The sequence below is a fragment of the Protopterus annectens genome, chromosome 2.part1, assembly GCF_019279795.1.
Source record: "Protopterus annectens isolate FY-2018-M chromosome 2.part1, PAN1.0, whole genome shotgun sequence".
Lineage (NCBI taxonomy): Eukaryota > Metazoa > Chordata > Ceratodontiformes > Protopteridae > Protopterus > Protopterus annectens.
The window spans coordinates 1,465,425,403-1,465,440,486 of record NC_056729.1 but is presented as its reverse complement, the minus strand read 5'-3'; the positions used below and the strand labels follow the sequence as shown (position 1 = coordinate 1,465,440,486).

Sequence of the window (15,084 nt, the reverse complement as noted above, 5' to 3'; positions counted from 1 at the left end):
GATTAGATGCTCTGTAAGAAACAGAAATGTAGCCAGGAGTGTTTATTTTATTTTTAGGTTCATAGGTTGATACTAGGTTATCTGCCCTAGGATATTTATAAGCCTAGCCAGAGTGTGTTTAGCTTTCGCCACCCTTTTAGATTAGTTGACTGTGCCTCTGTATAGTAGGCCACAGAAGGTAGCCCTTTTAAGGTTAGTTTACTGTACCTCTGTCAAGCAGGGACACAGAAGAGATCCCAGGGGTAAACTTACGATCTCCCATCCACTCGTCATGACTTCTCTTGAAGAGGGTCAGTGAGGGGCTCTGCCTAACATGGATTGGGATTTTGTTCCAGTGTGAGGGGAGCCTCTGGGATATGAATCTGTCCCTCCAGCATGTCCTATTTATTTCTGTGCTGAGGTTCAAGTCCCTGGAGCGTGTAGCTGTAAGGGATTTGGATTTCCTAAAGTGAAGCATGTCCATTAATTCTGGGTTGGACATGGCTTTATACGTCAGACACAGATCACCTCTGAGTAGGTGGTACGCAACTGAGTAGAGCTGGAGTTTCTTTAGCCGAACTGCATAGGGCATCTGTTTGAGCCCCTTGATCCTCTTGGTGAGGTACTTTTGGGGTCTTTCCAGTTGCTGCAGTTGTCGAGTAAGGTACATCCCAAATGGGGCATTGTATTCAATTATGGGCCTGATAAGTGATTAGTAGAGGGGCACAATGACCTCTCTTGATCTAGATGTGAACCCTTTCTTGATAAGGTGGGCTATATAGAAGGTCTTTCTAACCACTTTGGCAACATGATTGTCAAAGGAGAGATTGCTATCTACTTGGGTCCCCAAGTCCCTAATTACTTATTCTGTATTTAATGGATTACCACCTATGTGGTAATTTGTGGGCACTTTGTTTTTCCCAAAGGGGATGACTATGCACTTTTTGGCATTTAGCTTTAAGCCATGGCTCTGGCACCAGTTATCCGTATCTGTGAGACCCTTTTGGAGGATGCTTGTGTCAGCCGGAGAGTCAATTACGGCACCCAGTTTGCAGTCATCTGCGAACTTGGTCAGCCATAGTCCACCCTTGTTAGCCTGTACCTCGGAAAAATATATACCAAACAAGAGAGGTCCCAGGACTGAGCCTTGTGGGACGCCACTTGTAACTGGTTTAAAGTCTGACATGACACCTGCTATTCTGACCATGTGGGTTCAATCCCTGAGCCAGTTTGCAACCCATCTTGTGACATAGGGGTTGATATTTAAGCTTGTGAGCTTATTTATGATGCCCGAGTGGGGTATTGTGTCAAAGGCTTTTGCGAGGTCCAGGTAGGCTGTGTGGACCACCTTCCCTTCATCTATGGCTTTGGTAACTGTTTCAAAGAAGTCGACCAGGTTCAAGAGGCAAGATCTGTCCTTAACAAAGCAGAATTGGGTAGGATTCAGTGTCTGGAGGTTCCCAATGTCTTTGTTTATGATTTCCATGATGATACGCTCCATAGCTTTGCAGACCAGGCTAGTCAGGCTTATAGGGCAATAGTTTCCGGGGTCTGTTGTGGCACCACCTTTGTGGAGTGGGGCCACTGTTGCTGTACGCCATTCCTTGGGTACATATCCTGGTAGTAAGGCTGAGATTGAACAGTGACTTTATATGAGGGTTTAGTTCTTGTTGGAGCTCGTGTAAGATGCAGCCCGGGACACCGTCTGGTCCCATTGATGCTGTGTTTTTTGCTTTGGAGAGGGCAGCTCTCACCTGTGCATCTGTGATCTCAGGAAGGCTACACTCTGTTGGGATAGACATTTGCTGTTTTTGGGGGGGGAAGGGGGGAGAAGTTTGCATTGAACCTTTCTGCCAGGATGTTGGCAATGTCTGTGGGTTCAGTGTATTTTCTGTCATTTTGCACTAACTCAGAGCATATCTGGGAGTTGCCTCCCAGGTTTCTGACATAACTAAAGAAGGCCTTGTGACTATCTTTAGTGTCTTGTGCAATTTTTCTTTCGAAGCTGGCCTTAGATGATTTTATGAGGGATCGTAGTTTCTTGCTAGTACTGATCAGAGACGCCTTCCCCTTTTGGGATTTTGCCCTATCATGTAGTAGCTTTCTCCTTCTGTTGTATAGCTTATTTATGGCCAGGGTCCACCAGACAGGTCTCCTTCCTTTGGAGGAGTGAGTCTTGGTTTTATTTGGGATAGCATGCTCCATGCATTCCTGTAGGTGTCCATAGAATGCTTTTGTAAAGGATTCTGCATTTTGGGCTGTATTTTCCACTGGCCCGGGGGCTTTGAAGGATTCCACCTTGGTTTTGAGAAGTGTGAAGTTTGCTTTTGAGAAATTCTTCACCGTGGTTTCCTTGGCTAGGGGTGGGGACGGAATATGGATGTACAGTGAGATTAGTTTATGGTCTGATCTTACCAATGAGGGGTATACCTCTGGTGTGGAACATAGAGACCCCATGTTGGTGATCACCAGATCCAATATGTTTTCCCCTCTTGTGGGAGTGGTGACCAGTTGTTCCATAGCATTTGAGTTTATAAATTCTAGGAACCGTTGGGCGAGGGTGTTTGGGCTTGAGTAGTTTTCCGAATTAATGTTTGGGTAGTTGAAGTCACCCAGTATAATGGTGTTTGGAGAGACCTTCATATTCTCCAGTGTTCTCAGGAAAGCCAAGTGAGGTTCCTGTGTTTCAGAGGGTGGTCTGTAGCAGGCTACAAACTGAAAGGCAGTTTTGCCCACTGTTAGTTGCACATGGATGGTCTCCGATGCTTTGTGCAGTGCCACTAACCTGGAGCTGTGGGTATCTTTGATAAATATGGATACTCCCCCTCCTTTTGTGGTTCGGTCCTAGTTTTGGGGCCGGAAAGCATGATATGAAGTATAACCTGTTAGTGCTGGTGTGCTCTCGGGAGCCTTGAACCAGGTTTCTGTTACTGCACAGATATCGATATTCTCCATACTGAGGGGAGTCTCGAGTGCATGCATCTTGAGGTTTAGACTTCTGGCGTTGAGCAGCATTACCCTTAGTTTTTTTTTTCTTTGTGTTGTCTATGGAGGTGGGTTTGTCTTTTGAGCCTTGCCTAAAAAAGGCACTATGGGGGAGGCAAGAGCCTTTGCCAGTATTCGAAAACCCAGAGGTAACAGGTGCAAGCCGTCCCTAGCGAAGCAACATGGCTTGTCGAGCATGTCATCGCAGGCTGACAGACACTGGATCCCCTTTGAGTGACACCAATACTTTAGCCAATTATTAAAATTGATCATTTTGTCTTTATACTGTGGCATCATTCTTGGTGAGGGTAAGATGCTACTCAAGGTCAGGGTCATACCGGCCTGGGCTACATGCTCAGAGAGCTCCTCTGTCTTTTTTCATGTAGTCCAGGGAGGTACGTCTCAGGTCATTCACACCAGCATGGACAATGACGGAGTCATATTTGTACTTGCTTTGGAGTGACCTGAGTGCTTGTGTTATGTGATGGATCCTGGCACCCGACAGGCAGCTTACAGTGACCTTCTCCTTGTTCAGCCTGGTGAGTGGGATGTCAGTGTGTCTGACCTATTACAAGTGTATTAGGTGTGTTGTTTAGCCTTAAGGACTGTGACTGTGTGGCACACTGACTTTGTGAGCTATGTGCTATGTGTGTATTGTTTCGTGGTAGGGGTTGCTTGAATGTCTGCTTTGGCGGTCTCTGCTGCTTAGGCAGATTTTTATTTAGAGCCTCCAAGTATGTTTTTGTGTGTTTATATGTTTAGTTTGCTGATGCGATAGGTCTGTGTGAGACTGGATTTGTGGTGTGTGTGGTTACCTTCTCCTCCTGACAGGCTGTGCCAGTACAGGGTTGAGAGAGCTTAGCCTCCAGTTTGGCTATATAGTTGCATCTCTCACATAAATTTGAGCTTGTTGGGAGGAGGAGAGGGTGGTCTCTATACATAAGGCAGTTGTAACATTGCCTCAAGATTCCCAGATTCAGCAGCTGGACTGGAGAGTAAACCCGAAACTGACCTTTGGACATGCCTGAATAATATAGGGAACTACTTATTGACTGATCAGAAAGAACCAATAGGGAGCAAGTGCTTAAAAGGAGTATAAGAGGATGTACTGCTTATGTGGTAGTTCATGGGTACATTGACTGTATCATTAATTTGTTAACTGGGGTAGAGCACTGATCCAACTGGATCAGTTTCGGTGTCAGCCTTGACTTCATTCATACTGTTTAAATGGGGTTCAGATTCATGCTGTTGTGCATTAATCTGCCGTTTTATCTGTAGAAGTATTCATATAATCATGCCATATAACTCAAAATGGCATTTTCTCAACAAACTTTTCTTTTGTCTCATGAAAATTGTTTATATTGTGTATTTCAAAAATTGTTATGGGATGCTAACTATATCTACTTTTTTTTTTTTTTTTTGTCTTTTAGATGAGAAGAGACTTGCAGCACTGGGACAGTGCACTTCAGTTAGCTAAACGCCTGGCTCCTGACCAGATCTCATTTATTTCTAAAGAGTATGCCATACAGCTTGAATTCACGTAGGTATTCTGGAGGAATCCTTTTAGAAGCGTATATGGACATGACACCTAGGATTGCAAGTTAATCTTAACCCTGTGTTGCCCTTTTGCTAAGTTCATTTCTTTATGTATTGTAGCAAGAAACCATTACCAGAACCTCATACTTATTAAACATTGAAGAATCATAAAACATCAATGCAGGTAGCATAAAGCATCAGTGTATTTTTCTTTTTTATTTATTGCTTATCTAGGTTATTTTAAAATGTTGAATATGGAAATATAGAAAATGACAGTAAAAAAGACCACATATTCAGGCCAAATGACATTTACCCCACTAAAATTCTTTATTTCTGTCCTGTGCATTCTTGAATTTCCATACTACCTTTACCTCTACAGCCTCTTCAAAAATGCTGTTTTTGTAACCTCTTCCTGATCTGTGAAATAAATACTCCCCGGTATTCTGCCAAAAATGAAATGTCCCTCTGTTTTAAAATGCAGACTTTTATTTTATTTACTTATTTTTTTACAGCTGTTGCCTTCCTGCACTCTATTTATTACTTTCTCTCGTGTCTTGCATTCCCCCTTTCCTTAATGGCTTTGTGTTATGCACTGTATCCACCTGCCATCCCCCTACCTCTGTATATAGCTAGATGTGGGGATTTAAAGTTATTTGTTACTGTTGTATCTGTTAGAGGTTCAGAATAAGTATACTCTTCTCTCTGTATGGGCAAGAAAGTCCTGAAAATGTCTTCACTCTGGCTGCTGATTTCTCTTCTTTGGGCTTGTCCTTTCAGCAGATTGAAGGTGTGGAAGGGAGCTAGAGCTTTGTGAAGCTGGACAGTTGTCTTGTGGGCAGAAAACAATCCATATAGCCTTAAGACTACTGCAACAATGAGGACTTTGAAAGTCTACTGTTATGGTAGGTGCAACTTACACAACCATACTTTCTTAAATAATTTGTATGATGGCACTTTAGTGTTCTTCCACCTTCTCTGCTATGTACTGATGGTACTGCACATGTGTACGGCACTTAACATTTCCACAGTACATCAGTGCAGTGCTAGAGAAGTGACAGTTGCAGTTTGTCTGTTTTATTTATTTACTATACTACCTGGCATTATTAATGGATATATCTTAAGTAATTTACTAGAAAATCAAACATTTTGCAAGGGTAGACTAAAAATTAGGAAAATCAGGCATGTTTTGCAAAACATTTGACATTTGAGAAATATGGGTACTGGCAGTATATTCGATCATAGTTCGATCATCTTAGTTGTCCAAGTTTTGCAGAACGTTCTTGATTTTTCTCATTTTTTTCTCTGCCCCTGATAAAATAGGTTAGGAATGGTATTATTGAGTATATGCCAATAGAAAGTCTGGCCACTCAACAATACTTCAGTGGATGGACTTGTTTCTATTGGTGTATGCTCGATTTAAAAAGTGCTCACTGATTGGGCTGTTCAGTGAATGTGCACATTTTTAAATAGTAACGCCCCTTTATTATATAAATATATATGGCCACCCTAGAAGACTGAGTGATTTTCTCATATTCACACAATGACAGCAGTGGGGTTGGAATACATCTCTCAACTGTCTAGAATTTTGTAAACTGTCCAGGTTTTTGCCTTATATTTTAACTGTTAATTTTCAAATGTGTGGCTTTCTTGCAACTCATTGAGGATTGAAGTAACTGAGTTTTAGATTTCATTTTCTTCAGAAAATGCATGCTATGCACAACCTATTATTCTAGCAACTTTCTAAGCTGATAAGAGCTATTTCTAAAATATGTCTCTCATTTTGGACCTTTGTGTCCCTGTTATTTTTGGCTTTGTCCAGAATTATTGCACTAAGAGAATGAATAGTATGTGGGAAGACAAATAAAAAACTTTAAATCAAAATCTGAAAGCAAAGGGCATCTAATGAGGGCTATCCACACATTGTTTCTTATTCTGAACAGTCAGTTTCTTCATTTTAGAAACAACTCTTTTTTTTCTGCTATGTAAAATACTAAATGTAAATGGGGAGACCATTACTTACATTTTGGGAAATGAATCAGATGTAAAAGGATTATCCAAATCATATATATATATATATATATACATATATATATATATATATATATATATATATATATATATATATATAGTTAAAAATCAGCCATTGCATAAAAGTATAAAACACATTTTATGATTCTGTTGATAAAGAGGGATAATTCCCAGACTTTGCACCAGATGACCTTTGTTCAGCTGTTGTAGATCCCTGTTTGGGGTAAGTGAGAGTAAACCAGCAATTGTCATCTGGGCTACCTTAGGGGAGGGTTCATAGTCTGCTTCCCTTTATGGACTGGATGGCTGCACTTGCACATAGTAGTTTGCCATGTACATGGATTAATTAGCATGTGTGGTAGCACAAATGTACATCACATGAGCATGCTCTTGAAAAAGTCACAGTTGTGCCAATAGGGAGTGAGTTATAACAAAAAAAGCCCTAACTGTTACAGCTGATGACAGCTCCTTGCTTGACCCTCAATACTTTCCTTTCCAGGGGAACAAATCGGCAAGAGGGCTCTACAAATATATTCATATGGTGACCCGGAGGGGGCTTGATTATTATTGCAGGGAGAGTTAGGGAATAAAAAACAATACTAAAAATGAATGATTCTAGTTAGATATATAAACATAGTAAGCACAAAAAATACATCATCCAGTTTGGGGAAATAACAAGAGTGGAAAATGGGAGAAAGAGAGAAATTAAGAACCAGAAGTGTAGCTTTTAACTTCAGGTATAATCCTTATTATCTCACTAGGTAAGACTGCAGTCCAAATTGTAGCTTGCTACAGATCCCACCATGCCCCAAGATTCTCACTCCACCTTTGTAAACATACTGTAAAATATTAAGATACAACCAAACACCCTAATACTGGGTGATTTCAACTACCCTGCCATTAACTGGGAAAACTACTTGTGTACCAACACCTTTGCCCAACAGTTCTTGGGATTCATAAATTTCAACGCCCTGGATCAACTAATCCATAGTCCCACCAGGGGGTCCAATATCCTAGACCTGGTCATTACCAACATGGGAAATCGATGTTCCACACCTATGGTCACCCCCTCGTTGGTCAGGTCAGACCATAAGCTAATCACCCTTAACATCCACATCCCACGCCCACCCCCCAGTAAGGAAACCTCCGTAAAAAACTTCTCCAAAGCCAACTTCATGCTACTCAAGTCAGAAGTGACAAACTTCATGACACTCATGCAAACAGGAACTGAAAGTTTGACTGCTGAGTCCTACACTAAGGCACTGTACGAGCACATCCACTCATGCATGAATCGTGCCATCCCAAATAGAACCAAGAAGCTCTCCTCGAAATAAAGGAAGCTAATCTGGTGGTCCCCTGCCATAAACAAACTTTACAACAAAAGGAAGAAACTGTTGCAGAAAAGAGGAAAATACCAGGATGCAAAAAACTCCCTTACCAGCCTCCGTAAGAAGCTGAGATCCCTCATAAAATCCTCCAAAACTAGTTACAAAAATGAAATTGCCAAAGATTCCAAAGACAACCACAAGGCATTCTATAACTGTGTCAAGAATCTAAATGGCAATGCTCAGATCTGCTCTGAGCTACAACAGAATGACATTAAATATACTGATCCCAAGGATGTTGCCAGTATCCTGGCAGATTGATTCAGTGCCAGCTTCACCCCCTTCTAACCCCCGAAACGGCCCATCTCAATACCAGAAGACTGACACATTCCGGTAATAATGGCCACACAGGTAAAAAACGCACTCTCCAAAGGTAAGAATACAGCATCCATGGGACCAGATGGCATCCCGGTCTGTGTACTACATGAACTACAAAATGAACTGGCACCTCACCTAAGTGTCATGTTTAATCATACCCTCACCTCAGGCTTCGTGCCCACTGAGTGGCGCACAGCTACAGTTATCCCACTCCACAAGGGGGGATCCATCTTGGATCCCGGGAACTACCGCTCCATCAGTCTGATGAGCCTGATCTGCAAGGCTATGGAATGTATTACTATGGAACTTATAAACAAAGACATTGGCAAACTTCAAACACTGGATCCCACCCAGTTTGGGTTCATGACGGGCCGATCTTGTCTCCTGAACCTGATTGACTTCTTCGAATAAGTTTCCAGAGCCATGGACGAGGGTAAGGCGGTCCACTCAGCCTATCTGGATCTCGCCAAGGCCTTTGACATCCTACCCCACTCTGGAATCATAGATAAACTTACTAAGCTGGGCATTAATCCCTACATCACTCAATGGGTTGCCAACTGGCTTACTGACAGAACCCACACTGTAAAAGTAGCTGACTCCAAATTCAGCTCCAGACAAGTGACAAGTGGAGTACCTAGGGGTTCATTCCTGGGACCGCTGGGGTTCATTCCTGGGACCGCTCTTGTTTGCCAGCTACTTCTGTGACGTACAGGCCAACACTAAGGGACTCTGGCTAACAATGTTCGCAGATGACTGCAAACTGGGAGCCATTATTGAATCCCCAAATGATATGGATACTCTACAAAAGGGCTTTACAGAAACAGATGCCTGGTGCCAGAACCATGGGCTCAAGCTCAAGGCCAAGAAATGTATAGTTATTCCCTTTGGGAAAAAACATGTACCCGTGAATTACCACATAGTTGGCAGTACACTAAACACCGAAAGTGTGATAAGAGACTTAGGGACACAGGTGGACAGTGGTCTCACCTTCGATAACCACATCGCCACAACAGTCAGGAAAGCCTTATGTGTGGCACACCTCATCATTAAGGGCTTTTCATCCAGAAAAAAGGAGGTCATTGTCCCACTGTACTCATCCCTCATTAGACCCATTATAGAATACAACTCCAAATTTGGTATGTACCTCTCAAGATATCTGCAGCAACTGGAAAGGCCACATAAATACCTCACTAAAAGAATCACAGGCTTAAAGCAGATGCCCTATGCTGACCGCCTTAAAAAACTCCCGCTATAATCTGTCGCATATCGTCTACTCAGAGGCAGTCTTTGCTTAACATACAAGGCCATGTCAAACCCAGAGCTGTTGGACATACTACACTTAAAGAAATCCCAATCCCTCAGAGCCACATGCTCCAACGATCTAAACCTTGTCATCACAATAAACAAAACATGCTGGAGGGATAGGTTCTTGACCCAGAGACTCCCCAGACTCTGGAATAGACTACCCATACATGTCAAGCAGAGCGCCTCTTTGGCCCTCTTCAGAAGGAACCTTGACAATTGGATGGGAGAAAGGAAATTCACCCTGGGGATCACATCAGTCGTCCTGCTAGACAGGAGTCCAGGGAAGTAAATAGTGTGGGAAGAAATAGACAGGGAATTGTTATGGCTAGGCTTGTATAGGTCCTAGGGCCAATAGCCTAGTACCAACCTATGAACCCTTCCTAGTAATGAGATTTAGGAATTGGCTGTTACAAATTGACATAGTTTTTCAAAATAAGACCAAACTTTAAACATGCCACCATTTGTCCAAAAGAAAGATCAGAAGAATAGGCTAATCCTAAATATCTAGTATTAAATGCTTGGTTGACATTGTGAACTGATGCCAGAAAAAAATTTTTTACCTCATATTTATCAAAGTAGTATGTTCTCCCCAAAATCTAAACATCTTTCATAAATGTAGTTTTTGCTTACGTATCTCAAACATCATTTGGTTTATTTGCCACCAAGACTGAATTTGTGAAAGTACCTAACAAACATGTTGCCACTTACCACTGTCCCACACCGATGCTGACAAAGCCTTCAAGTTTCTACAAATCCAACTGCAGAATGTGGTGTTAGGTACGTTCTGTGGAAAATTGTATTCTGAATAATAAGATTATACTAGATCTAAGAACAGTTTTGTATGAGTGCCATATCGCTTGGGTATTGTTCACTGAAATAGGATAGTTATTCTCTTATTGCCATTTCAATAATTTAGTACAGCTATTTAGCTGATTGTTGTAAGCAGCTTCTGTAGAGGATTGCCTGAGCTTCTTTCAGAATGATGGGATATGTCAATAGATTTTTGCATATCAAACAATGTGCACCAAGACTTTAGATAAGACTCAACAGCATGCACAAAAAGGTGCGTAAATGATGACAGGATTTCTGGTGATAATTATTTTGATTACCCCAGTACAATGGATTAGTTCACATAAAAACTTTTTTTGTCGATGTGATTAAAAATGTCAGGCAAGTGTCTATGGCTAAAAAAATGAGAACCATGCATGCTTATGCATATTGATATTAGTTTTAATAAATTCTTTCATAAAATGTAAAATGCATGTTTAATTTGTAGTCAGACATAATTAACTACAGTCCAGGCAACCCAAGTTTGATTAGTGGCATGGGCCCTTGATGATGCATGCAGGGAAGATATGCATGCATTTCCATGGTGGGGAGAGAGTGTGGTGGCATTTCTGTAGTGAAGTGCTGGCAGAGATCAAATGTTTAAGAGAAAACACTTGGGGGAGTTGTTGATGGGAGGACATGAGCAGACATGGCCACCCTATGAGACTAGAGTGGTGTATGAGCTGCTATTTCCCATTGCCTTCCTAGGATAGCAATAAACACACAGGGGATGAACTTATGTCAGTTTCCCCTAGGGTGATGGCATTACCCAAGAATGTTTGACTCCCTCCTTCGGGCCAAGCATGAATAAATAACCCAAAAGTTGAACTGTTAGACCTGGAGGAGCAACTGAATCAGTAGAGCAGGGAGCGAGAGGCTTGATGGTCAGGGATGTGGATCAAAAAATTATATATAGTTGGACATTGTTGCATGAAATAGATGGCTTAATAAACCAGCAAATGATGAATGAATGACTGAATGAATTAATATGCTGTGCTGGTGAGTGTGTGCACCATTTTATAGTTCCAGGTCAGGAGCACTAAATCCTCTGTCTTTTAAATATATGTTGGATGTAGCTCAAGTTATAATGCGAGTCATCCATGCCATAAAAACATTTTTCAGATCTTGAATAATGTTTTATACCATATATAATTAGATGGTACCAAGGTATTGCTATAAAAACATCCATTTGGTTAGAATGTTAATGTTTAAGAAATTAAATGTGCCCAATAATGACTCCTTTACATAGACTAGTTCTTTAGTAATAATGTTGATTTCTCCTTTAAATCACTATTACAATATTCTTTGCTTCCTGTACTTAATTGCAATGTACTCCTTCCATCCAGCTAGTCTTCAAGAGTTCAGGAGCCTTCTCCCTGTTGCAATATATGGCCACTCTGGAGCCCATCTGTCAAGCTATTACAAAAGAAGATGTACTACTATGTTATTGCAGCAGTACGTATATGTAGATGACTTGTTGCTCAGCATTGTAAAGCTGTTCCTTATAGATTCAGCTGAGCTCAGGTGGTTAAGTACCAGTTTGGGATTTTTTTTCCACTGGTTTATTCTGTTTTTATTTATTTCTTGAGAATTTCTGTTTCTACCTTTGGTACCCTTCTTATGACTGGTAGGCTGGTCCCATAAAAAGACTACCATACTAGCTGCAGTTTTGTCTTGATGCAGAACACCTCAAGAATTGTATCATCTGTGGGGCGTCCAAGATGGCTGCACATTGATCAACAACTTGATTTCAGATCTTCCAGTGTAAAAATAGAAACTGAGAGATAAGGGCCAGAAGCTGTGCAAGTTATAGTAAAGTCAGTTACTGGCTAGTAAGTACGTTACCTGGATATCAGCAAAGAAGCAGATTAAAGAGCCTAAAAGAAAATCAACTAGAAAAGGTGAAGAGAAAACACTGACTGGGAATAATCATGCAGCTAGCCAGTAAAAAGTAGTCCGGGCTCTGGCTTTGGTGAAAGACATGGCTTCCAGTAATCCACAGGAAAAAAATAAATCAAATGTGCTCAGAGCTGATTAAAATAAATGAAACATTCAAAGAATATATCAACTCAAATAACAAAAGATCGAAATGAAGAGAAGGGCTGGCTGAGTATGATACTGCTTAAGAAGAGCTGTTTCAAAAAGTGGTACAGTTAGAGTACAGAGTACACAAGGAAAAACTGTGATTTTTCTGCTGTATGTGAGAAACTGGAAGGAACTGACAGTATTGACTTTAATTAAGCATCTGGACTGGTATTCCACTGCAGGATTTGTTAGTAGTAAAGGGCACACCGTGTGTACGTTTCAAATCTAGCCACGAGAAAGCAGCCAAGATCTGCTGTAATAATAAAGATGCAGTCATACCAGCAGAAAGAATTGATTCTGACAAAACTGTGGCAGAAGGGCAAAGTATTAAAAATTGGAGACAGTAGAGTATTTTTGGAAAGTGATTATTCACCGTACACCAAGCAGAAGAGAAGTAAATTTATCCCAGAGAATGTTAAGAGGCAGGTGTGAGATTCAAGCTGCTCTACCCAGCTATCTTCAGAATATTTTTTCATGGAGGATCCAAGGCATTTGTTTTTGATTTAGAACAGACTAAGGAGGAAATAGAAAAGTTTGTCCAACAAAAACTGAGTCATCAAACAAAAGGGGACTCTGCTTCTCATTCTTCTGATGATAAAGTTTATAGGTTCATAGGTAGGTACTAGGCTATTTGGCCCTAGGGCCTATATAAGCCTAGCCAAACGGTACCCTGGCTTTCGCAACCCAAGAAAATTATTTTCCTGTGCCCCTGTCGAGCAGAGCCACAGAAGTGATCCCTGGGGTGAATTTCCTATCTTCCATCCAATCATCAAGATTTTTCTTGAAGAGTGCTAATGAAGAGTTTTGTTTGATATGGATAGGTAGTTTGTTCCAGAGTATGGGAAGTCTCTGGGACAGGAATCTATCTCTCCAGCATGTTCTGTTTACTGCGGTGACAACCTTTAGGTCTCTAGAGCGTGTAGCTCAGAGGGATTGGGATTTCTTTAAGTGGAGCATGTCCAACAGCTCTGGGTTTGACATAGCTTTGTATGTTAGGCAGAGATCGCCTCTAAGTAGGCGATATGCGACAGAGTAAAGCTGGAGTTTTTTGAGACGGTCTGCGTAGGGCATCTGTTTGAGGCCAGTAATCCTCTTTGTGAGGTATTTCTGCGGCCTTTCCAGTTGTTGTAGATGTCTTGTGAAGTACGTACCAAAAGGGGTGTTGTAGAGCAAGTAGTTCTGTTTTTTAACTTTATTTAATGTTTTTATTAGGTATTCAGTGTTACTGGACTTCGACGATATGGTGTCGATCATATTGTATTCGAAGTTCAGTAACTTCGAGTATCTAATATAGACCCATTTTATATTACATAGTAAAGCAGTGGTGAAGTGGGAGGAGAAAAGAAATTCTTTGGACTGTAGGTTGGAGATTGCCTTCCCTATCAGGGATTGGTGTCATAGTCATCATCATCAGCCCCCTTTTTCCCATTTTTCTACATGGGGTCGGGGTATCATGTTAACTGTCGCCAACTCTCTCAGTTGTGTGCCACACTCCTGCCTTCTTCAACACTCATGCCTGACTGTCACAGATGATCTTTCACATAATCCATCCACCTCTTTGCTGGACGTCCTCTTTTCCTCTTACCTTCTTCCTGTCTGTCCCAAATCGTCCTCACCAGATTGTCTTCTGCTTTTCTACACATGTGCCCAAACCATTGTAATCTGTTCTCTTTGATCTTTTCTGCAATTGGAGCTACTTTGGCTTCTGCTCTTATGTCCTCATTTCTTTGTCTGTCCCACAGTGTGCATCCTATCACCTTTCTCAGGCACTTAATTTCCATCACCTCTAGCTTCTTCAACTGTTCTGCCTTTACTGCCCAGGTTTCTGAACCATACAGTAGTACTGATTGCACCACTTTCTTGTACACCTTACTTTTCAGCTTCTTTGGCATTCTTCTGTCATAGACTACACCTGATGCTCTATGCCAGTTGGCTGTAGCCCCTCTGATTCTAGCTTTGACATCTTCATTCAGACTACCCTTCTCCTCAACTACTCCTCCCAGATACTTGAAGCTGTTTACCTGTTCCACTATCTTTCCTTCTATCTCTATTCTCAGCTTCTTCTGATGTCCTAAATTTTCTGCCGTTACCACCGTCTTATCTGTGCTTAGTTTCATCCCATGTGCCTTCAGATTTGCATTCCATTCTCCTATCCTTTGCTGAAGTTCTAGCTCAGAGTCTGCCTGTACTGCCACATTGTCTGCATACAACAGCTTTGTTGACCCATCCCCTACAACCTGTTTGCTAATATAGTCCATCACCAGTATGAACAGCAGAGGGCTCAGAGCTGAACCCTAATGTACACCCATACCCACTGGGAACCCCTCAGTGAGGCCGAATACTGTTCATACTTGAGTCATTGGGTCCTTGTACATAGCCTGCACTAATTCTACCAATGTTTCTGGGACTTCAAACCACTACAGTACTGCCCATATCAGCTTTCTTGGGACCTTTTCTTATGCTTTTTCCAAGTCTAGGAATGCCCAGTTGGACTCTCTCTCCTCATCTCTAGCTTCTTCTCAAGTATCAATGTCAATGCAAACATCGGGTCAATTGTGCTGCATCCTGATCTGAATCAAAACTGCTCATCTCCCATCTTACGTTCTACTACTCTGCGTATCTGTTTAGCAATCAC

At 41.6% G+C, this 15,084-nt stretch overlaps 1 protein-coding gene across 1 annotated transcript in view; it reads left to right on the top strand.

The window, feature by feature from the left end:
* Nucleotides 1–15,084, top strand: part of WDR19 (WD repeat domain 19) — a 3,663,919-nt gene that overhangs the window by 1,650,824 nt on the left and 1,998,011 nt on the right. The window contains exon 20 of the mRNA XM_044062937.1: nucleotides 4,395–4,504. Coding sequence (XP_043918872.1) covers nucleotides 4,395–4,504 — 110 coding nt within the window. The remainder of the gene's footprint in view (nucleotides 1–4,394; nucleotides 4,505–15,084) is intronic.